The following is a 26769-nucleotide window of genomic DNA, read 5'->3' as shown; positions in this document are numbered from 1 at the left end:
TGCATGCATGCATGCATGAATGAATGAATGAATGAATGAATGAATGAATGAATAAATAAATAAATATTTCTGCTTTAAAGTGGGCACAAATGATAATTAGTATCAACATCTGATTCAAAGCAACATCAATTAAAACAACATAAAAGGAATAATGGCATGCAAGTTTAGCAATTTAAAAACAAGAAATAGTTACAGAAATTAAACGAAAATTAGCTGAGATAGGCTTCAACATTCATAAGGGTTTCTATGAACATGCAAAGCACAAACATTGGAATTTATCTTTTAAAACATTCCAATATCCATTTCATTCAACTCAAAATAACATCTCGTTTTTTCCCTTTACTAAATCATATTTCTAGGAATTAAACAGGTTTTCACATAAGGCCAGTGAGCCCTGAGGATATGCCTTAAATTTCAATCAAAGATCGGAAGGGAACTTTAAACTTCTTTTCCCCTTAAAATAAGGTAAATAACCTGATGTAGGGAACACACACACACACACACACTCTCTCTCTCTCTCTCTCTCTCTCTCTCTCTCTCTCTCTCTCTCTCTCTCTCTCTCTCTCTCTCTCGTTGGAGGTCCCTGAATCCAGTAGAAATTACTTATACAACCACCTAGTATGAGGTGATTGCTTGTTTAAATGACAACTCTCCATGGACTGCCTTGATTTTTTAAAATCAATGGTTTTGACTCTATCCCTAGTAACAACCAGTCAGTCAATGCCATTGTGATCAGTGAATATCTTTGACAGAAATGTCTTGACTGTTGACTACACCAGGGTGGGCGTGCATAATTGTTTTCTTTTTTGTTTGTTTTGCTACTGTGATTAATTTTACCTTTATACAAATCATGTATTGATACTTAGCGTAATTAAACTTAATAACAGGTTCTTTTGTTTTTAATCTTTGTATTTCGTTCCAAGTACGTGTTTGTGTGTGTATGTGTGTGTAGGGGGGGGGGGGGGGCACAGATGAGAACAATAGTGGGTTGGGGAAAAATCAGCCGAGGACAACACAAACTGTGCCGCTTAAGGCAAGCAAATAAGCTTTTGGAGGGGGGGGGGGGGGGGGGGGGACGGACCATTCCTTCACATCGAAATTCGACTCCGATCCAATACAGATAACAACTGAACCTGTTCATAACTCTCTCTCTCTCTCTCTCTCTCTCTCTCTCTTTCTCTTTCTCTCTCTCTCTCTCTCTCTCATCTTATCCACTCCCTTGCATACACACATAAACATAAATGTACTTCAATAAGCAAAGAAAAGAGTCAAATAAAACAATTGTGCAATACCCAACGAACAACTCTTTGTCAGAGGAACTAACATGCTCTAAATTCTAGAAAAAAAAATCTCTCAATCAAGGGGAGGAATCAAACAAACGGCTTCAGACTTCTCAATCCACATTACCCTCACCTTCCCCTTCCTCCACCTCTTCCCCCACCTCTTCTTGTAGAGGGGGAGATTCCTCTGGTTTTGAACCAGCCACCACACTATGCTGGGGCCCTGTGTCACAAAAACAAAAAAAATGCCAAGACAAATCTACAGTATGCTTTCAAAACACGTGTTTTAATTATTCATTTTAGCTTGAAAACGGTTGCATCAAATGACTCTCAACTTTTTGATGAATTTGGGCTCATCTTAATCCATCAATATACGAAGTCAATGTTTTCTGGCTAAAACAAAAAGAAAAAAGTGTTTTGCCACAAATAAACATTGTAACATTTTTTTCGTCCCTTTAATCCATTGCAACCCAGAAAAACAAAGGAATTCTTAACAATAATTTTTGTTTGACTGATATTTGTTTGAAATTGTGTTGATTTGTATAAATATATAGCTTTGATCTGGTACTTGTTTAGGAACAGTATATTCTATTAATTTATTGTCAATTTAAAGGACACAAATTTTTGGGCAAATGAACTTTTGGAAATTGATGTTTTAACAATATTTAATATTTTCTTTAATAATCAAAAGAGCTGATTTTCCCCAGCCTCTCACAGTTCGGAAGATTGTTTAAAAGATAAGGAAAAAATTAAAACAATCTTTTAAGAATACATTTTGGTCACTCCATTATAGTGTGGCAAAAATAGATGGAGCCCATAAGAGGTTGTGAATCAAGCCATTAGACAGCAATAATAGATGCAGCTTGTGAGACACGATATTATGACTCAATCCATATTCAATGTGTTAAATACCGGGACCCTACAAACTATTTTCTATCCAAAAATAAATTATCAAGATAAATTAATTGAGATAAATCAATGTAGAAAAAAATAAAATGTCATGATGTCATGATGTGTGACAGATAAATCGCTACTAACAGACAAGAAAGAAGAAGACAAAACATGAATTCTGCTACATTATCTTGCATTTCATATTTTAAACCAGTAAAACCAGTAAACTGTCGCTAAAAGGCAACATAACTGGCATGAGCAAGTACAGCAGGATATTTGGGAAGAGAGAGAGAGGGCGGGGGGGGGTTTAATCTTAAAAATTTCAACAACTTTTACCAAGACCTACCAACACAATAATATATCCTAACTTAAGTATATATCGATCATTTTTAAAAATTAATTCAATTTTGTTTATTACCAATACTTTATATAGCAAATCCAGGATAATTCAATCGCTGTATGTTTACATAGGATAGTATGATAAGTAAACAGTTAAACTTTTCCAGAGAGATAGGTACGTGAAACAGGTATTTTACTAAATCAGAACATTACACAGAACAAAAACTATACAATAATAATAATATTAAACCCCTGGGAGTTAAACACTACATGAAACATAAATTCAATAAATATGGCGGGTCAATTATTCCTACCTCCTGATGCGATGGTGTCCTCGGAACCAGCAGGCGTGGAAGTCATAGTTCCATAACCTGAAGAACAGGGCAAGGAGGATTTACTACTTGTGTAACTATCGCTGTCTCCTCCCCCTCCCCCATTACTGGTACCAGCCCCTGTCATCACTGGCATGGAGCCAGTAGAATTGTTGACACTGGCATTAGATGATGGTTGGTGGCTGTCTTGGTGGTCGTAAGCAGACGTCAAAGCAGCAGTGCTGGCTTCTAATTCACGGATAGCTTTAGCCAGCTCTAAACTGGTGTCAGCTTGGATCTGTTGAAGAATATGGGGTGAATGAGTCATTATAGTATTGGTTATAGACTCAAAAATTAATAAATAAGTATGTGGAATGAATAATCATGATGATGATGAAGTATAGCTGTAATCCTTATTTTTCATCTTTTCTTTCAATGATGAAATTATTTTTCTAGTCTTACTTTAAGGAAATTAATTCAGGGTTAAGGGTAGGGTTAATGTGCTCAGGGAAAATAGAAACACATTTCTGAAATATCAATGAAAGTGAATCATGGAGTGATCCCGATTACTGTGTGAATACAGGGATTTATGGATGGACAACTAGGATATTTTGATATGATTGTTGAGACGTGACATGTTCAAGGTACAAAATGTGTTTTTGTGATTATGAAGTGCAAATCAACAATTGACCTGAAACTACTATAGCAGAAGACCTGGCAGATTCTAGCCATCCTGATAGTCTGAACCTCAAAGTCACCAAAAAAAAATAAATATATATATCTTATAAATGCATGAATGCATTAATTATTATCAATTTCACTTGTTCCTCTTAAAACTTAGCCTTGTGTAATACAAATATTAGGACTCGGAACAGTAATGACAGTTCAAACGAGGAAAATAACAACATCTGTAACCACATACAAAACACCATTGCTGAATTGAAAGACAAGTACGGAACTTACCATCAAGACTATTTTAAAAAGGCAAATATCCCGCGAGATTCACATGACGATCTATCTAATCATCTTAAACAACTATGTGACATTATGAATCAGAAAATGGCTGACATCCATGTGAACGTAAAGGGCATAACAAAATTACTCAAAGGCTTAAATACCCAAAAAGCAACTGGACCAGATGGAATTCCAGCACGACTTGTTTGTTTTTGTTTTTAAGGGTTTTACGGCACTTGCAATACATTTACCATTAAAGCACCCAAGAAAAAGTAAGACATAGGGGAACTGGGAACAAATAGGAATCAGATGTAGATTCCAAGAGCATACCACCAATGTACTTAGTTTGAGATCACCTATAAGTTTCATCCGGACACAAGCACAAAATCTAACAAAGAGGAATACACTCAAATGCTTACATTATACATTCAAAATAACAAATATAATAATACATAACAGAGAGATGATTTAAAAGGAAAACAATTTCATCTCCCAAAACAATAACTATGCATTTGAATGTTTCCCTCCCAGTTAGGACTCCGGCCAGCGCCAGGACAAAACCAAGTAATCTCATTCCAAGACAAAGACAGAAAGCATGTTGGAAAATAGATATAAGGAGATAGAAGACACAGTATGTACCCCCCTGCCCACTATGGGAGGTCAGGAACCCCACCCACTTCTCAAAAACTGTGCGGATGAGATTGCCCCAGTACTATCCCTTATATTTCAATTCTCACTAGACCAAGGAGTTGTGCCAAATGATTGGAAGCAGGCTAACATCGTCCCAATATTCAAGAAAGGAGACAAAATGCTACCAGAAAACTATCGTCCATTCTCACTGACATCTGTGAGCTGCAAAATTTTAGAGCATATTATATACAACTCAATTATGGACCACCTGGAAGAAAATAACATCCTCGCTGACGCTCAACATGGATTTCGAGCTCGCCGATCATGTGAGACACAGTATGTGTATGACTTTTTGCAAACACTGGAAAATCGAGGACAGACAGATGCAATCCTATTGGACTTCTCAAAAGTTTTCGACAAAGTCCATCACAGAAGTCTGCTTCTTAAAGTCAAACAGTATGGGATTGCTAGCAATGCCACCAGCTGGCTTGAATCCTTTCTGACCAACCGAGGCCAAAAAGTAATTGTCGAAGGTAAAGAGTCAAACACGACAAAAGTTGAGACAAGAGTACTGCAAGTCACTGTTATCGGGCCACTCCTCTTTCTCATTTACATCAATGACATGCCAGAAGGTCTACATCCGGGGTCCACATTGAAATTGTTCTCTTGTACAGAGAAATACAAAATGGGAATGACATACTGTCATAATACAGCAAGATCTAAATAAATGGCAGTGCTGGAAGGCAAGATGAAAAATGGAATTCCACCCAAAAAGTGTCATGTCCTCAGGGTGATGAACAAAAAGAAAAACATCGAGTCCCACTATGAAATCAATAACGAAGCCCTACAATATGTGGAGAATGCAAAGTACCTCGGCGTGACCCTGGACAGTAATATGAAGTAGAAGAAGCATATTGCCATTAAAGCTACTAAGGCAAATAGAACCATGGCATTTCTCAACAGACAAATCCGCCACTGCCACCAATCTGTGAAAAAGAAATGCTATGAAGCATATGTCAGGCCCATCCTGGAATATAGTAGCTCAGTGTGGGATCCACACACATCACAAGAAATCAATGAGCTAGAAAAAGGCCGAACAGACAAAAAAAATAAAGAAACAAAAACTTTTGTAAACTACTTTTTCAGACTATAGACAAATCAATGTCAAAATATATAACTAAAAATGCAGTCGACGTCTAATGATTCTGTGTCCGTATCTAATTCATACATTCAGAAATTTAAGAGAAATGACAAGGGGGGAGACAAAAATAAACTAATATTCAAATCTTTAAGAATTATGACAAACAATTATCTAAATCACTTTGGTTTTTAAAATAAACAAAATGACACTGGAATCAAATATAGATTTGAATTCTAAAAATCTCATAAAAGACTAAATACTGCTTTTCTGCTAGCTCTACTGACATCCACATGCAAGAAAAAGAGATTCATGAATAACACATTACAACCTCTCTTTCAACCATGACTGACCACATTTCCAATGTTGTTGCAGTAAAATCTAGCAGGAAAACACTCACAAAAGTCAGGAAAACAGTAACCTTCTTCAGTTATGTAGAATTGGAACACTCATAAACTTGTTTCCAGGGTGATGAAAAGACAAGAAAAACAATACTTAAATGGAATTGACAAACAGGAAAAGAAAGGGACCCCAATATCGGTGCTCTGTTGTCACTTCTTTTATACCAAGTTGATGAGAGCAAATGAAAATAAGAGGCATCAGTATTGTCACAGCAAAATGACTGTAGAATTTGGTAGTGAAACATTATAGATCACAATACACAAAAAACAAAAACAGTTTTCACATATCAATCCAATTTATATCAATAAAATCTACAGAACACAACATCAAGGTGCAGACATGCAAAGAGGGCACAACATGCTCAAGTGATATGGATATGGCACAATGTTAAAGAGATGAAAGGGAGGAAAAAAATACAATCAAAATCAGTCACATCCAAAGCTTAAGTTAAAATGCCAATTATTTACCATCATCACCATCATCGTCATCGTTCATTCAATCATCATCGCCATCTTTCAAATTCAACCCCATACAATAAATTAATTCCAGATAATACATTCTCCTTTCCAGGATAATTCTGAAGTGCTCAACAATCACCACTAAACATACATGAACATTCCTTTTTATTTGTTTCTTCACACCTTACAGCTAAGAGATCGACTATTTATTTTTTGTTTTACTCAATTCTATATTATTGATAGAGTTTTTAAAACGTATTTTACTTTTACCAACATCTAGAAGTGCCTAATATTTTTATGATTCACAATGAATTTATTTTTTTTACCAATAGATAAGATTCACACTTCATGTAACAAATAAAAAATTTTAGACAAATCTCAATTCTATTGAAAATATACCTATTGATATATTTTAAAAATCAGTTTTGATGTGTTTTCTTTTAAAAATTCCGACTGATATTCTTGCCTTTGGTTTGTGGCACTCCACTAAGGATTCTGCAAAAATGCTACTGGTGCTGCCACGCCCTGGGGTTCCTGGGGTTCCGTTAGAGGAGGATGTGGATGCTCTAGGGGTGATGACTTCCTGAGAATCATCTGCAATCTCCTCTTCTTCAGGGATGCCTGCAATGCCAACCATCTGCTCGAAAGCCTGATCCAAGGCCATCAGAGTTACCTCTGTACTAGGCGAAGTAAGTGCTGGGAATGCCTGCAGTATGGGGGGTTATTTATTGAGATAAACGGCACATTCAGACAGAATGGAAATCAAATAAAAATATACAGAGAAAATAAAGAAAGAAACAGAAAACTAAGTCATAGTCTACCAATGACTCAAAAATTCGTCCGGTAATCGTTGAAATGTCAACAAGTAGTGACCATTTAAGTAGTTGGTAAAATTAACAAAAAGCATTAGTAGGTCTATCTCACAAATAAAAGATTTATTAAACCAGTGTAAAGCAAAGCAGGGAGAAAGCACATTACATAGAAAGTTGGCCATTCGGCATTTACAACCAATATTTCATAACACTAAATACTATCTTGGAAAGAATGACTCAGTCTATTGTAACAATTCATGACAACCACATTCCTTTTTCTTACTTTTTATTCTTCCTTCTTTTCTTTTACCTCTCTGAAATGTCCTATCTACATAGAATTGCAATGACATCTGCATTTAATTTTATGGTTAAATGATTGTGCATTAGAATATTTCTAAAAATTTGAAAAGTTATAAAAATGTTAAAATTCCAGTCCATTTTTCATATCATAAGAAATGGTTGTTGAATATCCTTTTTTTTTCTTTACTTTTCTTATGACAAAACCCTTCTATAAATTTTCAGTCAAAGATCTTTTACCTCATTTGTGTGCACTTCATTCTGCATACTTTCCCTGCGTCTTTCAATGTCATCCGATTATCACTTCTGATAGAATTTCTCATAGCTAACCTCTCGAAGGTTAAGACAATTGACTGATTTGAAAAAATGTTTAAGTGATCATTGTTCATTCTGTTTACATGGCTGAACCAATTACTGATTTCTTTTATAAGGACTAAATATTCATTTTAAAATGAAGGAGGATTCTTTTTTTTTAAAGCATTTAATGGATACATTTAAATTTAGTTGTATTGAATTCACAAACTCCAAAAAGATTTTTAATAGTTTAAAAGGATGAGGAAGGGGGTGAGACAAAGAACAGTGAAAAAGAAATTCAACAAAAAAAACCCCCAAAAAACAGGAAAACAAAGAAAAGTAAAGAAATGCACTGAGAGAGAATTAACATGAGTAAGTAAAAAAAGAAAAAGAAAAGTAAATAAGCTTGCATGGGAAAAGGAAGCAAATTAGGAATGTTAATTGATTTTTTTTTCTTCTTTTTATTTAAAAATCACATCGGCTCTTGTGTGTAATATGATTACTTCAAGAGATACTTCAAAATTTTAGAGGACCAAATCCACCAGTTTCCATTTTAATAATAAATCAAAATCCACTGAATGTTTTTCAGTTGCCAATTTCCCTTCATGTCTTATTTCAAATCCTATAGTAGATATATGTATATTCCCTTGTCATTCAGAGACCTGATTCCAGATATGCTGAGTAACTTTTCTCCTTTCTCCAGATTTCAAAACACAACACATTTCACAACAAAAGGGGGTAACAGTTGAGGAATCATTAGTATCTTTGGATAGCGTATGAAATAAATGATGGCTATAACATTAGTTTGATGTTATCAATAGGGATTGTAGTACCTATCTTACACAACTATTTGCTATCTTTGACATCATATTGCCTCTAAAGGATCAACTAAACATTTGAGAAACGTTTTTTTGATGTGATCACAGCAAGATTGGGTTATTGCAGTTATCTATGTGCAACACAATCAATCTATGTTAAAGTATCAAAACGACACAAATGAAAGCATGAACGAATGATTTAATCAACCAGTTAACCAACCAAGCAATAAAATAAATCAGCTTATTATAAACACAATTGCTACGCATGTAACTAAAATCGTATTATTTCACACTGTTATCATTCATAAAAATAATTATTTGTTAAGCGCTGTTTTGTGCATGTTATTTAGAGGCAGATCCATGCTGGGTCACAAAGAACCAGACTGGCTGGTCAATGTCAAAATTTCTCATCAAACCAGAACCAATCCGAGGTGTAGGAGAAAAAAAAGTCCTGTTCTTAACTTAAGTGAGCTATTTTCAAGTTTGAAATGAATTAAGATATTCCACATTGACTACATTACCCAAGTCTTACTTGATGTTGATTGATTAACAGTTGAAATATTCATATCTATTTTTACATTGAGAGATATTTGTCAAAAATTCCTCAACTCAGCACTTTATTTTTAATTCTGGGATTTAAGAATGGTCATAAATTGAACAATCTCATTAAGTAATTGATCATCACTATTCTGCTGTTTACATAGCCTGTTGTTCCATAATCATAATTTGTATATTTTGTACACAAATTCATATATTATATAAAAACCTGATGATAATGAAGCCACGTTTTAAACAAAAGACAATGATGACGATTAGAAAGACAGGAAATATAAATAGACACGGAAGACAACAAAAGGAAATGAAAGACATGAATTAATGTTACTTCAAACCAATCACTGAGACGTAACTAATCTTGTTGAAAGTTCAATAAAAGCAGGACTTTTTATAGTTGATTATAGTTGATTAATTTTGTGACAAATTTATCTGTTCAAATCCTGAAATGAGGTATACCAAATACAAAAGTAACTGCCCCTCTGCTTTTCCTCTTCTCTTCTTCTTCCTCTTCCTCCTCCTCCTCTTCTTCTTCTTCTTCTTCTTCTTCTTCTTCTTCTTCTTCTTCTTCTTCTTCTTCTTCTTCTTCTTCTTCTTTTTCTTCTTCATCTTCTTCTTCTCTCATCATCATCATCATCATCATCATCATCATCATCATCATCATCATCATCATCATCATCAATCATTCATCATCATTCATATATTATTATTATTATTATTATTATTATTATTATATATTATTATTATTATTATTTTTATTATTATTATTATTATTATTATTATTATTTTAAAAATTAATGTTTGCAGTCACAGAACAGTATACCCCCACCCACCCTCAACTCACTCATCAGAACAAAGCAAAGAATATTTTTTTAAATTCAAAGCCCTGTCCATTTCATTCTATGGCAACAATACACAATCGAAATCTTGAGTATGAGATTAGGGATTATTTATTCTTTTAGTAATTCAATTTATTTTCCAACTGCCATTTAAAAAAACATGAGGTCAGAATAACTGTGTATTTCAACCCGTTGCTCACTCTCAATTCTAATTAACAATCTGCTATTAGTCTTTATCAAGAAGAGACAATATTCTCTTACATCTCATTTCTTTCAGGATTTATTTACATTTTTAAAAAAATAAAATCAGATAGGGCTTAACTGAAAGATCTTATCAAAGCAGAAAACATGAGAAACAACATGAGAACAACGCAGTGATTTTGATGAAAGGATAAGCAAACAATCTAACAGTGAAAAATAGCTGTGGAATGTTTCAGTGTTTATAGCTGTTGATCCATATGATAGTATTCAGTCCTTACCTGAGTCATGCCTGCTGGTGTGGTGGGTGTAGTGGGCTCTCCATCATCAGGGGACTGTTGAGTAATTTGAGCATTAGCGTAGATTGGCTGCTGATGGACTCCTGGTGATGTCAAAATGACAAATAAAGAATTAATATACAGATTTTAACGCAGATGGATGGAATGAAAAATTTCAATCATGCAAACATGCACACACTTGTCAAAAGGAATTGATGCGTGTACAAATGAATAAAATAGGGTGTAACAATCTTGTCAAGGAAAAACAACAGAATTTCCCAGATTATGGTTACATGTCAGTCTTTAAAAAAATTGCAATCATTTTATAGATAGAAGAATTTAAAATCAAACTGTTACAGGGAACTAGTCGAGAGAGAATATAATTCACTAAATGATTCTAAAACTTTGAAGCAAAGTATTGCATTTTGGGCATACTATGAATTCTATATGTGACCAATGGTCTCACAATGGTATTATGTTTGGGACAACGTAATGCTAGGACTTTTCATCTGAAGTCATCCAGACACTTTGAGATAAAATTATTTGACATTTTTACTTCAATGATGTGCATACCCAGTAAACTGTAAGAATTAGAGATCACAAGACCAAAAATTAGTATTCGCTATGACTACAACAATTCGCTGCGCTTGGTTATTTAAGTAATGCCCTTTAGTTCACAAAAAAATATGTGCTCTGACATCATACACTCTTTTAAATATATTTTGTTCAATTAAAGATTCTTGCCTTGCATTCTTTATTTATCTACTGGTATTGGTGATGGAGATGTTGGTGTAGTTGGTTTTGCTGTTGCTGTTGGTGGAGGTGGACTGGAAGGACTGCCTGTCCTGAATATTATGAATCGTTAATTGAACTCTTTTAACTCAAAGCCTACTCACCTTGTGGTAACATGGGAGGTGCCACAGCCTTGACCTTGGCCTTAGGACAGTGTGGAGGCAGCACTGGCTGCATCTTACTGATGGTGGCGCTGGGACGATGACTGCTATTACTGCCTGTACTGCTGATACTACTCACACTTCCTGTACTGCTTTGAGAGTGGTGTCTGTCTTGACGGGCTGGTTTGGGCCGCATCTCCACCCCCCCTGGTGGTGGTTCAAACATATCAGGCTTCAGGGCTGGAATAGGAGATAATGGTGAGAGGTTTGATTTCATTTTCCAAGGGCAAGATTTGTCGAACAAAAAACTGAATTCAAAATTATTTATTGACTTTTGACTAGGAAATGTTCATGGAGTTGTGGTTAAAGATAATCTTTCTTTTTTTAACTTGGCCACAACAAACTAGATGTTGGTCTTATATTAGTGCAGATGTTCTTATATAAAATCCAATGGCAAAGCAATTGTCACAGAAAAAAATAGAATGACACCACCCATGTTTGATAATTGGTACACTGATTCCATTAGATAAGATATCTTTTTCAAAACACAAATAATCTTTACTATGACTGAACCACTGGAGTCCGAATCAGAGTTCATATCCATATTACAAACGTGCTGTTTATCTTATAAATATTCTTCAAAAACCTGCATAGGGATGTCGAAAACTAGCAATTTCCATTGAAAAGTTTTGCATCAAGGGTAGTGAGATTTAAGACGAAATAAAATTTGCAATCTATCAAAATCAAGTTTGTAAATCAAGCTCAATTCGATAAAATTTCTATCAATATAAGTTTTCGTAACGAAACCCTTTTTTGCAAGAGAGGGACAGAAGGGGGGGGGGGGGGGGGGGGGGGGGGGGGGGGGGGGGGGGGGGCAAAAGCCAAATACAAATTAAACACTGACTCTTAAGACTTTTGTGGTTTCCAATGGTTCCTTCCTTACCAGGCCTGCCATGACCCTTTTCATAAGCAGAGCTAATAGTGTGAGGGCGTGAGGGGTCCACCTTATTGTTTGCCCCACCAGGAGGGTTTGGCCAATTGTTCCACGTGGAACTGGCTGATGGCGTGTTATCGGATGGGGTGGTTGGGGTACTGTCACAGTCTCCTCCTTCCCCTTGGCTCTCTTGGTTGGTAGATGACGTCTGAAATTGGGAAGTGGTTTATGTTTCAAGTTATAATTATCTGCTTTCAATCTCAAAAAAAAAACCAACAACAAAAAAGAAGAAGAAAATGCACGTACTCTAAATAGCATTCTTAAAACCCCCAAGAGAATTGTAGACAATAAGTCTTGACAGAGAAACAGCCAGAAACTTCTGTCCTTCAATCTTCAACATTTTCGAGAGAGAGAGAGAGAGAGAGAGAGAGAGAGAGAGAGAGAGAGAGAGAGAGAGAGAGAGAGAGAGAGAGAGAGAGAGAGAGAGAGAGAGAGAGAGAGAGAGAGAGAGAGAGGGAGAGAGAGAGAAGAGAGAGAGAGAGAGAGAGAGAGAGAGAGAGAGAGGAGAGAGAGAGAGAGAGAGAGAGAGAGAGAGAGAGATGGAGAGACAGAGAGAGAGAGAGAAAGAGAGAGAGAGGGGGAGAGAGAGAGAGAGAGAGAGAGAGAGAGAGAGAGAGAGAGAGAGAGAAGATACGCATTTGCTATTATGGGCCACATAGCAAATGAACCTCTTTTCATGAAGAGTTAAAGCAAAGCAAAAATACTAAGCCTGTGTGTAATTTTATGACACTCCACCCAATTTTTTTTTTTAAACGTCGTCATCATCACCATCGTTGTCACCATCATCATCAATAAGTAGAGAGCTGAAAAAGTTGCACTCTGCACTGATTTTTTGAAGAATGCAGGACAATATTGAGAGATGATCAGCAGAAATGATAGTCTGAATCTTAAAAAAGAAAGACATATCTGGTACCAGGTACGAGATAACTATTTTGTTATCGACTAGGAGAGAGAACTTCGACTCACCAACCACAAAACAAGAGAACTAGAGTCTTAAAATTGCATCAAAGTGAACATTTGGTTAGATGTCAATGATGGTGTAAATCATTTACATAAAGGATAATATACGAACTCGGCCAGTCAGTTTGATCAAATTCATACTATATATATAAAAATCATATTTATTTGTGGCGAATTGTGAAATATGAATGAAATATTTATAATATTAATGAAATCAGCCAAACAACACCCGAACATAATTTTATATAAAATCAAAATTACACACACGTCCATAAATCCCCCACTGCCTCCTTTTTTTTTTTCAAAATTTGATTCGATAAAATGAACAAACAAATAAGTACTAAGCTATAAGAATAAAACATATCAAACAGGCATTTAAACCATGCACTTAGGACCCAAGAAAATTACTTTCAGTCACTGACAAAACGTCTCTTTGATGATTTTGCTCAGAAAACATTAACTTCATATTACATTAGATATAGATGATAACAATCCCAATTTGACATAAAATCTATAGACCAAGACTGTTTTTATGTTTCATGAGGCCTCAAGTTTAAGTCTCTTTGAAATTTTGGGGTCATTTATAATATAATATCATTATATGAAGTTTAAGTCCTCTTAGGCAAAATATATTTTTGAAAAATAAAAAGACATTTAATCAGTGAGTGGCAAATGAGGCAAGCAGTCGTGCACACAGTGAAGTGATATTAACTCGTGCATTTGTAGTCAGAAAAAAAAGGTGTGACATACTATTATGGGAATGTCTTCATTTTAATCAGAAACCAATTCCCGGATCACAGACATCATATGGAATGATAGTATCAGATGACAAAGAAAATGTCTATGGAAATTTATTGATATCAATGGCAAAAGAGAAAGAAAAGCCATATAAAGGCTAACACATTAAAAAAAAAAATTAATACATCGAATAAGAATCAAGATTAAGAGGCGGTTGCTAGATATTTTGGAGGCACACTCGTCAGCGAAGAAAACGAATCATAACAGTTTTAGATCAGGGCAACCGCTCAATTTTTTGAAGCATTGATCAAATAATGAAAACAACATCAATACATTTAAATGGCATTGATCAAAATAAAACGTTTTTTAAAAGAACGAATAAGAAAAATTACAACAGTATAATGTGGATTTCAGTAATGTTTGTGATTCTTTGATACACTGGTCAGCTCTCAGACCTCTATATGAATTCACCCTCTTCTTAGCTCAAATTACGGATACCTAGTTACTATGTTACTATATTTTGAGTTGAGGAGTGCAGATCAATGCATCGCGAGGCTGATATGGAATTGAGCTTGGCGGAACAATGATAAGAGAGGGGGGGGGGGGGGGGTTGACGTTTTATAGTGATCTGATCTTAGCAAATCAGGGAAATAACGGGATCAGATTGTTACAAAATGAATTGAATAAGACACAAAGAGAACCATATATTGGTTTGGGTGTTATTTCATTGAAATCGAATTTTAGCAACATGAATGAAATCAATTTAAAAAAAAACAACAAAAAAACAAAACAAAAAAAAACATTAATACAACTGCTTCGCGGAGCAATATGATAGAGCTTTTGAAATAAAAGCTGTGAGAAGCCTGAGTGGTGATGATACATGTTGACGATAATAGTGATGATGAGAGTGTCGACGTTGAAGGTTTAGGTAGGGGGTGGCATGGGTTATGAGGATGGTGGCAGTGGCGACATGAAGAGATTTTGTGGGTGATGGTGGTGGTGGTGGTTACCTGCCAAAGGTTGAGGGACTGAGGGGGTGTCTGAGGTCGATGGAACAGCGTATCCTGGGAAGTGAATCCAGAGTCTTGGGAACTAACACTGGTCAGACGTATCGTGCTTGGGGCTTGGTGGGGGTGCTGCTGGTAATGGTAGCCGTCGTAGTGGTGCATTGGGTGGTGGTGGTGATAATGATTGAGATGATGATGATGATGATGATGATGATGATGATGACGATGGTGATGATATAATGATGATGATGATGATGATGATGATGTAAAAGAGATGGTTTATGACCGACCAGGGTAAAAGTAAAATAGTTGTATGTTGGTATAATGGTTAGTATTATTTTATTTTATTTTGTTTGTTTTATCATCATTGGTGTGTTAAGTTATAATATATATTTTTGATAGATTGAAGCAGTTTCAGATTAGGGGATAGAGTGTGTATTGCAAAAGCGAAATAATACATAAATAAATAAATAAAATGAAGTAAAAACAATGAAATAAGATAAATAATGAAATAATAAAATATCAATTTTAGTGATAACGATGAATTTTGAAGATGAGGAGGTGTGAGTGAGTTGTTGGTAGTTTTGATGGTAACAATTTGAGTGAATGATGAGGCGATGACGAGTGGATAGACATTTGATTGAATTGTGAGTGTCATGCATTTGGTGAGAGGGAAAGACAATTCCAGTGAATGTGGGATTGTGTGGGGAGAGTATTGGATGGTGTGAGGACCGTGTGATTAATGTGTGAGGGAGATGGAAAGGGGAAAGAGTGAATGAACGTGAGGGGGTAAGAAGACAGACAGACAAGTAATTAGGGGGTTGGGAATGGGTCGTGTGTGGATTGGAGGTTGGGGTTGGGGAGGGGGGTTGAATTGTTGGATGAAAGAGAGAGAAGAAAAAAAAGAAAAATAAAGACATACAATAATAATGTAAATGAAAACGTGGTAGCAAAATGCAGCAACAATCATTATAAAAATATAAATAATAATAATAATAATAATAATAATAATAATAATAATAATAATAATAATAATAATAATAATAATAATAATAATAATAATAATAATAATAATAATAAACCGATAAAAAAACCATACATATACCAAAAATGAAAAGAAAGTAGAAAATTAAACCTAACCAAAAATCATTCCAAAGAAGAAAAAAAAATTTAAAACATGGCAGACTCTATTTGCTGATGATAAACAAATTAACAAGCTGTCTCAAAGTGAGAAGGAAAAAACATGAATGGCAAATAAGGTCACGATGATAAACAAATAACTGAGATCATTCAATAAGAGAAATAGTCACTCAAGAGCTGGATATAGAATGAGCGAAAAAGGGTAGATTCAATTCATAAAATGAGAAAGAAAGAAAAAATAAGGAATCTTTAAAATTGAGGTGTTATAATTTTCTGAGCATAGTATAAGTCTCGTAATATTTATTGTTAGATAAGCACTATCACTATGGGTGGGGGGAGGGGGGGGGAGATAGAGAGAGAGAGATAGAGAGAGAGAAGAGAGAGAGAGAGAGAGAGAGAGAGAAGAGAGAGAGAGAGAGAGAGAGAGAGAGAGAGAGAGAGAGAGAGAGAGAGAGAGAGAGAAAGAGAGAGAGAGAGAAGCACACAAAAAAGACCAGAAATTCCAGTACTAATAACAAACTGTTTCATGAATATAAATAAATACAGTGGCAGTATAAGCAAAAATGTTTCCACAGTTTTTTTCTTTACTTGAACACACTTGATTAGAGGTGTGTATGTGTATGTACATGAACAGAAGTGCGAGTTTGTTTCGAGGTGGGAATTGGTAGTATCTTAAGCATTAAAAATCTGACATCTAAACGTTTCCTTATATCTAACATTTGAGTTAATTCAGAAATTATGGAAATATTCCAACCCCTCCCCTAACAAGGATTTGAACCAGAGACCTATAAATCTGCAAGTGGTTCCATAATAACATGATCGGCTAGCCTTTAGTACTGAAACAAGACATGAAGTGAATAGAGAGGTGCTATTTTGTTTGTTTTTAAGGGTTTTACGGCGCTTGCAACACATTTCGGTTATATCAGCGCCAGTAAAAAGGAAGAAAATGGGATAGTAAAAAGTTCTAGAATTACAAATAAAGCACCCAAGAAAAAGTAAGACATAGGGGAACTGGGAACAAATAGGGACCAGATGTAGATTCCAAGAGCACACTATCAAAGGACTTAGTTTAAGTTTACATATAAGCTTCATCCTGACAGGCACAAAATCCAACAAAGAGGAATACACTCAAATGCTTACATTATACATTAAAAATAACAAATATAATAATACATAACAGAGAAATGATTTAAAAGGAGAAAAATATAATCTCCCGACACAATAACTATGCATTTGACTGTTTCCCTCCCAGGCAGATCTCCGGCCAGGGCCAGGACAAAACCAAGTAATCTCATTCCAAGACAAAGACAGAAAGCATGTTGGAAAACAGATATAGGGGGATAGAAGACACAGTCCTGCCCACTATGGGAGGTCAGGAACCCCACCCAGAGAGAGGTGCTAGAAGACAATACTGTATAGAATGATTGAAGTTGACATCACTTGGCTCCTTGTTATTGTTTTTTAGATCGCCAGTTGAGTGATGAGTTGTGACTTTAGTCCCGCTATCAGAGTTTAAACGTTAAAGGTTACACGTAGTTTTGTGTTAGTAAAATTCATACGGAGGACAAAACAAGTATTTTACCACAACGCAAAACACCAATATAAATACCCCTGTTTAGATGTTACATTACAAAGGAATATTTTATAACAGATAACGGTAAAAATATTCACGTTGTAACCAATCTTAAATAACACCCCCCCCCCCCCCCCCCCCATCTCGATAATAATAATAATAATAATAATAATAATAATAATAATAATAATAATAATAATAATAATAATAATAATAATAATAATAATAATAATAATAATAATAGATGTTGCACGTACATATTATTCTTTGTGAGGACTCGTGTGGCAGTTTTTGATGTCAATGCTTGCCATAACAAATCAATCAATCACACAAAATTATATAGTTACATTTCAATCATCACCATTTTTATTCTCTTCTCAATTACAACGCGGGTTTGCCAATTCAGGAGGCACTTTTACACAACCACATTGACCGACCACTTTCTGAGTCCTGAACCCCAGTTGAGAGACATTATGTACATTTTTTTTTTTCGTTTAGCAGGTGATTGGAAAATATACTGAGAGTTTATAACATCCTGAATTCCATAAATATACGAAAAATTGGCAACCCCTTGACAACTAACTTTCACCCTGGTCAAGTCATGTTCCCGATATCAACACATTAAAAAAGTTGTGGAAAACTATCGCCTCTGCCAACAATCTCTAAGGCAAGTCCCTTCACTAATATCAATAACAAACGTTTCTTATGTGTTTTCTTAAATTATTTTCTTTGTTTGGTCCATTTATTTTCTAGATCAAAAATTCGCTCTTTAAAAGCTAGACGCGTATATCAATGATGACCAAATGGCCGTAGAAATGGCAATAGTAAATTGTCCTTCCCCCCCCCCCCCCCCCCCCCCCCCTTCTTCTTTCTTCTTCTTCTTCTTCTCCTCCTCCTCCTCCTCCTCCTCCCTCCTCCTCCTCCTCCTTCTCTTCTTCTTCTTCTTCTTCTTCTTCTTCTTCTTCTTCTTCTTCTTCTTCTCTTCTTCTTCTTCTTCTTCTTCTTTTCTTCTTTCTTCTTCTTCTTCTTCTTCTTCTTCTTCTTCTTCTTCTTCTTCTCTCTCCTCTCCTCTTCCTCCTCTACTTCTTCTTCTTCTTCTTCTTCTTCTTCTTCTTCTTCTTCTTCTTCTTCTTCTTCTTCTTCTTCTTCTTCTTCTTCTTCTTCTTCTTCTTCTTCTTCTACATCTTCCATTTCCTCTTTATTAATTTTCAAAAATATGATATAAAGCTAGATATAACTATTTTTACATCCTTTGCTCGGCGGATGGAATTTAGAAAATACTAGCCTTCATTAAAACAATTTAAAACATGAATTAAGAACTTAACAATAACTATTTTGTTGAGACTATTCCCTGATATTCTTCTGTACATATTAATTATTTTTAATGAATCTCTAGTTAATAAACATTAAGGAACATGCTTGGTGATGAATTTATCTAGTAATTACTTGAATAAATACACCCATGCAGCAAATTAGATAAGAATGACCAAAGAAGCGATCATTCTAGAGGAGATTTAAAACAATTAATATTTGTCGGAAGTCACATTTTTGTACGCTTATGGAAGAGCTCGCAGGTTCTTGTAAAAACATACCTCATCATGTTTTATCTGTCCCACATTCCACATGAAATGGTCACTGTCATTATTCATAGTCAAAATCAAAACAAAACAAACAAAAAAAAATCATAGACCAGCCTGTCATTAACAACGATCTTAATGGTTTACGGTTTGTAATTAAAAGCCTCAAACAATTAAGGTTTTCCTTTGTTTCAATTGATCTCATCAACTTGTAAAAGGTGCGGGAAGAAACGAAACAGGAATTTTCAGACCCCCCCCCCCCCCCCCCACCCCCACCCGGAACATCTTACTAGAACAAGAGTCATACAGCCAAGTTACAGTCACTAGGTTGCAAATGTAGGAGGCAGGTAGTTTTTGGACGTTTCATTTTAATAACTATACATATTTTGTGATTTATTGTAATGGTGATCGTCCTTTTTTCAGTAGTCCATCATTGAAGAGACAATATCATGTTCATCATCATCATCACCGACATCGTCGTCGTCAACATCATCATTATCATTAAAATTCTTATCTCCCGACTAGTTATAGCAATCTAAATGGATTTTTATCATTTTCTAGTTTTCGTTTATTCGCATCTTTTTAAAATAAAGGCAATTCAAATTTTCCAATTTCATACAATGATGAGGTATTTCAAAGACACCAACATGCAAGATTCCCACATTCAACCAGAACAAGCGCACATGGTGAAAAAGTGGTAGACCTACGGACTACTTGTTAATAAAATACTTCAGTCATGTTTGAAATATTATTCCAATTCCAATATAAAGAGAAAGCACATCCAAACGCTGACAAACCTTTTTTTCTTTCTTTCAGATTCGGTCAGAAAACGTTTATTATAATAAAAAAGTCTTAAATCTGAGACAGGGTTGATGGCGACAAAAAGTGAAAAAGGAGGGAAAATTTGAATGATTGCAATTCATTTAAGCCCCATTTTTTTTACTGCACTAACCGCCCCCTCGTTGAGAGCAACGCAATTGGGATGGTAAAACTATCATTAATGCTCCCGCTAACTGCACCTATTTGTTCCACCATTCATCAAGTTTTTCACTGCCAATTCGTTTGATTGGGGGGAAATTCCTCTTCTGACTCCAAAATTTCGGATTTCCACGGATCCGAGGAAAACCATCAGCACTGTGAGATATCTTGGGGTTGTCAGTTTCGAGACGTTTTGATAAGATGGGAGTCATCATTATCTATCAACATTATATGAAGTCAAAGATTTCTGACCATAAAGTAAAGGGTTGTTTTGTCATTCTTTCATCGTTACGTTCTCCTGTTGTGCCATTTCAATATTGAACACCATGACGGTTTATCCACGATAACTAATCCCTTGCAGGTTATCGTAAGGAAAATTGGACTAAATTTCAAGTTAACTCCATATTTGTCCGCCTTAAACCACGAATATTACTATTCTCGTATTTCTCTAAAACCTAACACAATTAAAGACCTCATGAAATCACTGATGCAGATAGGGAGATTCGTCGGGTATCGAATCATTAGCTTTACCTGAACAATAGATAATAAAAGATAATTGCCCGCGTCAAAATAAATATAAAATGTAATGAACCGTTTCACACTATTTAGCTTAGATCTTTTTTAACAGTTCAACAAAGCAATCTAAATCTTTCTATCGTTCGATATCATTACCATCTAATATTACTATTACGTTCAATATTACGATATTGAATGGTCCTAAATCGCGTAATCTTTAAAAATAAAATTTGAAGTGACTTTATCAATAAATGTCGCTGTTGCTGTTGTCTACATCATCGATATAATCATTTTATTCACCAATAATGATAGGCAATTGGAGCCTCGAGATTAATACAATATCTTTTATAGTTGTATGTATATTGACATAAATATCAAATTTAAACTGTTCCATGTTTAAGTAATGCTATGTAGAACACAATGTAAAATAAGGCGGGGGAGGGGGATACAATAGCGATAAGGTAGGAGTGGGGGGTAAAAACCTGCTTCATACTTAAATTTAGTTTAATTCAAAAGATACGTATTGTTCAAATACTCATTTACAAGGTATGGTCTGGCGTAAAGGGTAAGCGGTGAAAATACGTATAAACTATTAACACTCCTCTGATACACCAATGGGGACACAATGGGGCGACAATGGGTATGTTATAATTTGTGTGGGGTTACAAAATACATTAAAACTGAGGTAAAAAAGGATTATTTTAAAAACTAATTTAATTTTGTTTCGTTGTTTTTTATCGTCGTCGCCGTTGTCGTCGTCGTCGTCATCGTTGTTGTTGTTTCTGTCAACATAAACCACTGGTGCATCATCAGATTCTATTTGAGTCTAGGCATGATTGCATTGCCATTAATATCGTCATTAATTCTATTTATTAATTTGGTCTGGATTCTTCCATGCGTAAAATGTTATTCTGCCAATCAGAGTGTTCAATATACAAAATTCAAAGAGAGAAGGGGGACAAAACCCAATGCACAAACAAACAATTTATATCTGTACAAATAGGCACTTTGTGCTGGTCTTAGACAATCACATTTCTATGTTGTGAATTGGAGGCTTTTCATTTTTTTTTTTTTAAATTATTTATTTTGCTTTTGTGTGTGTGTGTGTGTGTGTGTGTGTGTGTGTGTCTGTGTGTGTGTGTGTGTTTTAAGGGGGAGGGGGTGTCTCCTTTTATATAGGGGGACAGTAAAATTGCAGTGCTTAATTACTTATAAATACAGTAACAACAACAACAACGATATAATAATAATAATAATAATAATAATAATAATAATAATAATAATAATAATAATAATAATAATAATAATAATAATAATAATAATAATAATAATAATAAAGACGATGATGATGATGATGATGATGATGATGATGATGATGATGATGATGATGATGATGAAGAAGAAGATATGAAGACCGTGGTGATGAAGACGATAATGATGATGATGATTCCTCCTTGACCTCCCCCCGCCCACCCTTTTCAACAAACACAAACACACTCCGCCTACTTCATTAATTTGTCCCCCAATTTAGCTAAAATAATGTCCTATAAATAGCACAAATCGCTGCACTTTGAAAAGAGAGCCGATCAGTTACTTGTGGCGGAATAAAGACAACTCAATACTTCTACATGTGTATCACGAGTCTACAATACGATTGTTCTCAGTAAAAGTATTCTTTTATTCTAAATAAATAAAACATAAAATAAAATTCCCTTTATTCAACCCATTGGGGAAATTCTTCTTTAGGGACGACTGGAATAACCCAGGCGTCAGCCGCAGTGCAGCGCCGCAAACTGAACTAAGGCGAGGTGATCTGCTCAAGGCCACACAATGCAGCGGGTATTCGAACTCGGTACCTTTCGGGTAAGAGGCAAAGACCGTGCCGCTGAGCCACGCTGCCCCAATTAATTTTTTTTTTAAATATACATTGTTCACTCCTTTAACTAGCTAACTGCCGTACTCTGGGGGAAAAAAACTCGTATTTAACAATTTGGCCAAAAAATTGCCCTTCACATTGATCGATTTAAATGACCCTCATCTTGGCAAAAACTCTCAAACCTGGGAATTTGTGATGTCTTCCTTGAAATGACGGGTTTGAGGAGTTTTGCCAAGAAGACGGTCATTTAAAGCGATCGCTCGCTATTTGAAAGACGGGTTTTCTGGCCAAATTTTGAAAAACGATTTTTTTCCAGAGTACGGTCGTCAAATGGTTAATTGATTAAATAAAGATGTCCCTCAAATTGTCAAAAAGTCTTTTATTGAGTTCTCGGAAGTCTCGAGCTTCAGACTTTTAAACAATGGAGGCTCATCTTATTTTACCAATTTATGGAATAGAGAAAAAAATTGTAGATTTTGTTTGTGTGTTTGTGTGTGTGTGTGTATGTGTGTGTGTGTGTGTGTGTGTGTATGTGTGTGTGTGTGTGTGTGTGTGTGTATGTGTTGTAAAGCAGGGCGCTTTTAGCACATTATTAGCTATACAAAAGCTCAAGTTTTGTGTTGTTGATTTTTAAAACCAGTTTCTGGCCAAATGAAAACAGATGTTATGTCAGCGTATGACAGATAAAGAGTGTCTGAGACAAAAAGCAGTATGAAGTGGTGACGGCCATGCATTATCAACTTACCTGTGAGGGTGTCCGTTTGTGCATGGTGTGGGAAGGGGAGTGAGACTTGGAAGAGCCGCTGGATGAGCTGTTGATGCTGTTGATGGAACACATACTCGATTTCCTGGACCCTAAAGAGGACGGGGAGCTGGGAGGGGACGGCTGGGAGGGGGGGGGGGGGGGGGAGTGAGGGGTGATAATGATCCAATGATGGTTCAATAGTGGAAAGTGAAATGGATTGTGAGAGTTAAGTGCTCATTTGTTTAAAGTGAAATAATATTTATTTGCGGTTGTTACGTGAGACTTGACATTAAATAACTTTTAAAAAATAATGATAAAAATAAAACTACCAGACACCCCCCCCCCCCCCCCCCCCAAAAAAAAAAAAGAAGTTAAATTCACTTCGGTGAATAAAGAGCTTAGCATGGAAAACGAGACAAAAAGCTTCCATTCTGAAATAAAACATATAATATAGAGAACTTTATGAATCTTAAAATGTTCTTTTTAAAAAAAATAGTTTACAACTTGGTTTGATTTGACTTGAGATTTCATCTCTTCATTTTCACGATGAGATTTGTGGCAGCGATGATGCTCGGGCTTGATGAAACCCGAGTCTAATCGTTATTAGTCCTCTCTTAGTGAAAAGTTAGGTTTGTAGAGAAAATAACATGATAATTTTTTTTTAAAAAATCAAAATCGAAGCTTTGAAGGGTTGGAAAGGGGGGAAGGAGGGGAGAAGAGAAGCACTCCAACATGAAATCTAGTATTTCAATGATACGGAGTTATTGATGCTCGCAAACAAATATACATTACATTGATAGAGAAATTGATCCAATTCAAATATTGTTTTATCATGCCAAATATTATTTGCTTTTCAATAAAATCTTTACGAAAGGTAAATGCAATCATTTTGAGATTGTTTGTTTGATTGGTAATTACTGCGTTATTGGTTTTACTATTGCTTCTTTGTTTCATTTTGCTCTGTTTACTCTTTTACTTCTTTCTTTCTTTCTTTACTTTTTTTTTATTGGGGGGGGGGGGGGGTGTTTTATTTAGTTAAGTTTTTGTCAGTTTTTAAAAGGAGAAAATAAAATGATGCAACACTAACAGCATAAGTTACAAAATCGATACGCAGATTTTCCCACCTTTGCATTTTGTTTTTGTTTTGAAGGATTTTACGCCGATTATTTCGATCATTTCAGCGCTCCTAAAGCTGAAAAAAATAGAATTATCAAAAGATTCAAGATTGGCAATGGAAAATTAAGACAGACGACTGACTCAAAGAGGGAACAAGAAAGATATAAGTAGTAGTGACCTCTCCGTCAACCATTGTCATCCTCTTTGAAGCTAAACGTTTTGTAATTTTGTTTTGTTTTGTTATTTTTTTAAAGGCAAAACTACGATTCCTAATATCAATATTACATTGATAGAGAAATTGATCCAAGACTGTTTTATCATGTCAAAAACAACTTGATTTTCAATAAAATCTTTACAGAATATTTGTGTGGTTGTTAGCTGTTACTGTTGCTTTTTACTGTTTTCTTTGTTTTGTTTTGTTTTTGCTTTTGTTTTTTTTTTTGTTTTTTTGTTAGTTTGTTTGTTTTTCTCCCTTTTACTTTTAAAGCATAAACAGAAAATAAAACTAATTCAATAGACAATCAAAATACAAATTTCAATTATTTTGAGGCTAAATATCAATAATTATTTTAAAAATCGACTAAAATACAATGAGGATTTATCAAAACTCCTTTTCCTTGAGTTTTCAGTAAAGCGGATTATTGGGAAGGTGAGGGAGGGTATTATGTTTTTGCGATTCTAAAACAGTAAAACATAATAATATTCAAATACGTTGCGCCTTTGACAAGCCAAACAGCTTACCTTCATTCATTACAATAACAAACATACACAAATATACTCTCTCTCACACACATACACACACACGCACACACACACACACACACACACACACACACACACACGCACTACAAAAACAATTCAATCGCCAATTCATTGAGCATCGGCGCCTTTGTGATTTGGGTAAATAAAACAAAGGACTTGTCATTGACCGTCATACCTGGTGTAGGTTCCAGGCAGAGTTGTCGAGTCCTTTCAGGTCAAGGATGACCTGCTCGCTGGATGCTGGAAGAACAGATGGCTCAGAGGCCTGCAGACACAGTGAATGCATTATCTCACTGATGTTGGAGATCTCTGTCAGGAGTTTAAGCTCTCCATCCTGTTGAGAGTAAAGTGGGAACAAAGAGGGAGGGGGGAGAGGTTTATGAATAAATACAACTAGTTGGCAAACTTAGTGAATATAATCTATTTAATAATTATGTCGCTGCTGACGCTATTATTTGATATGTCATTGTGGAGGAGGAGGAGAAGAAGAAAGCTGAAACTTTACAAAAGTTTTTTTCACAAGCTGGGGTGTCATTTTAGTGAAAACGTTGGGAGTTGGCATTGGTGTGAAAGAAAAAATCTGAAAAGATGTGTCTTGAAACAATGCCAGACAAAGCAGGAATTCCTTTTTTTTTCTTTTTTTCTTTTTTTAAGGAGAGGAAAAATTATCCTTAACAAGGCTCGCCTCGACTGGGGATCAAACCTTAGACTTCATAATCAGAAGGTCGGAGGTTTGATCCTCGGTCGAAGCAGACCGATTTTTGAAAGTAATTTTATTCCTTTCATGTATCATTTTAATCTACAGACGTATTATAAAACCAGGTTTTCTGACCAGTCCCCAGCGACCCTCCACCGTTAAATACTGACCACAAAAGGTTTGAGGCAGGTAATGAAGTGACAGAACCGACTGCGTTCTTCAATGAGGGCCGTCCTGACAGACGATTTCATGGTGTCTTCCAGAACGTTGTACTTGGCATTCACTTCCTGCATGGAGACGTCCAACTTGGCCTGCATCTCCGATGATTTGTGATGTCCTGTGTAAGGAGAAAACAGACAAAAGGAGGGGGGAAATAAATTAAATTGTCAAGTGTGACCTTCAGGTATTGCTTCGAAGCTAATGAGCCCACGAAACCGGATTGGATCCATTTTGTGCAGTGTTTTATTCTGTGGACATGAACGAATGCTGCCTATGATTTTGATAGGACTCTGTTCTATGCAATATAGCTACTTCCCGTCAGACATGACATCCACCTACACAAGCCCTGTTAAAAGGACAAAGGCGTCAGAAAGAGGAGACATTTAAAACAAACAGATCTCGACTCAGTCCAAGATCGAAACAAGTCCTTGAGAAAGGATCATTTCCTCCTCCTACTCCCCCCCCCCCCCCCCCCCACACACACACA

The 26769-nt window shown here is 35.5% G+C and overlaps 1 protein-coding gene across 19 annotated transcripts in view; it reads right to left on the bottom strand.

Annotated features, from left to right (window-relative positions):
- The window catches only part of LOC144977178 (uncharacterized), a 124506-nt gene that overhangs the window by 10595 nt on the left and 87142 nt on the right, over positions 1-26769 (bottom strand). For 2 of the 19 annotated variants that reach the window (XM_078922067.1, XM_078922070.1), the window contains exons 7-16: positions 26234-26400; positions 25542-25700; positions 23489-23629; positions 15087-15215; positions 12328-12526; positions 11388-11624; positions 10495-10595; positions 6870-7109; positions 2825-3119; positions 1414-1503 (exon numbers count right to left, since the gene is read on the bottom strand). In XM_078922067.1, the coding sequence (XP_078778193.1) occupies positions 1414-1503; positions 2825-3119; positions 6870-7109; positions 10495-10595; positions 11388-11624; positions 12328-12526; positions 15087-15215; positions 23489-23629; positions 25542-25700; positions 26234-26400 (1758 nt within the window). The remainder of the gene's footprint in view (positions 1-1413; positions 1504-2824; positions 3120-6869; positions 7110-10494; positions 10596-11387; positions 11625-12327; positions 12527-15086; positions 15216-23488; positions 23630-25541; positions 25701-26233; positions 26401-26769) is intronic. The other 17 variants (XM_078922075.1, XM_078922069.1, XM_078922068.1 and 14 more) reach the window with 11 other exon arrangements.

The sequence above is a fragment of the Berghia stephanieae genome, chromosome 7 (genome assembly GCF_034508935.2).
Source record: "Berghia stephanieae isolate SIO BIC M18660-M18661 chromosome 7, UCSD_Bste_1.3, whole genome shotgun sequence".
NCBI classification, from domain to species: Eukaryota; Metazoa; Mollusca; class Gastropoda; order Nudibranchia; family Aeolidiidae; genus Berghia; species Berghia stephanieae.
Note: the sequence above shows the minus strand (reverse complement) of the source record. Positions and strands in the feature narration are given on the sequence as shown.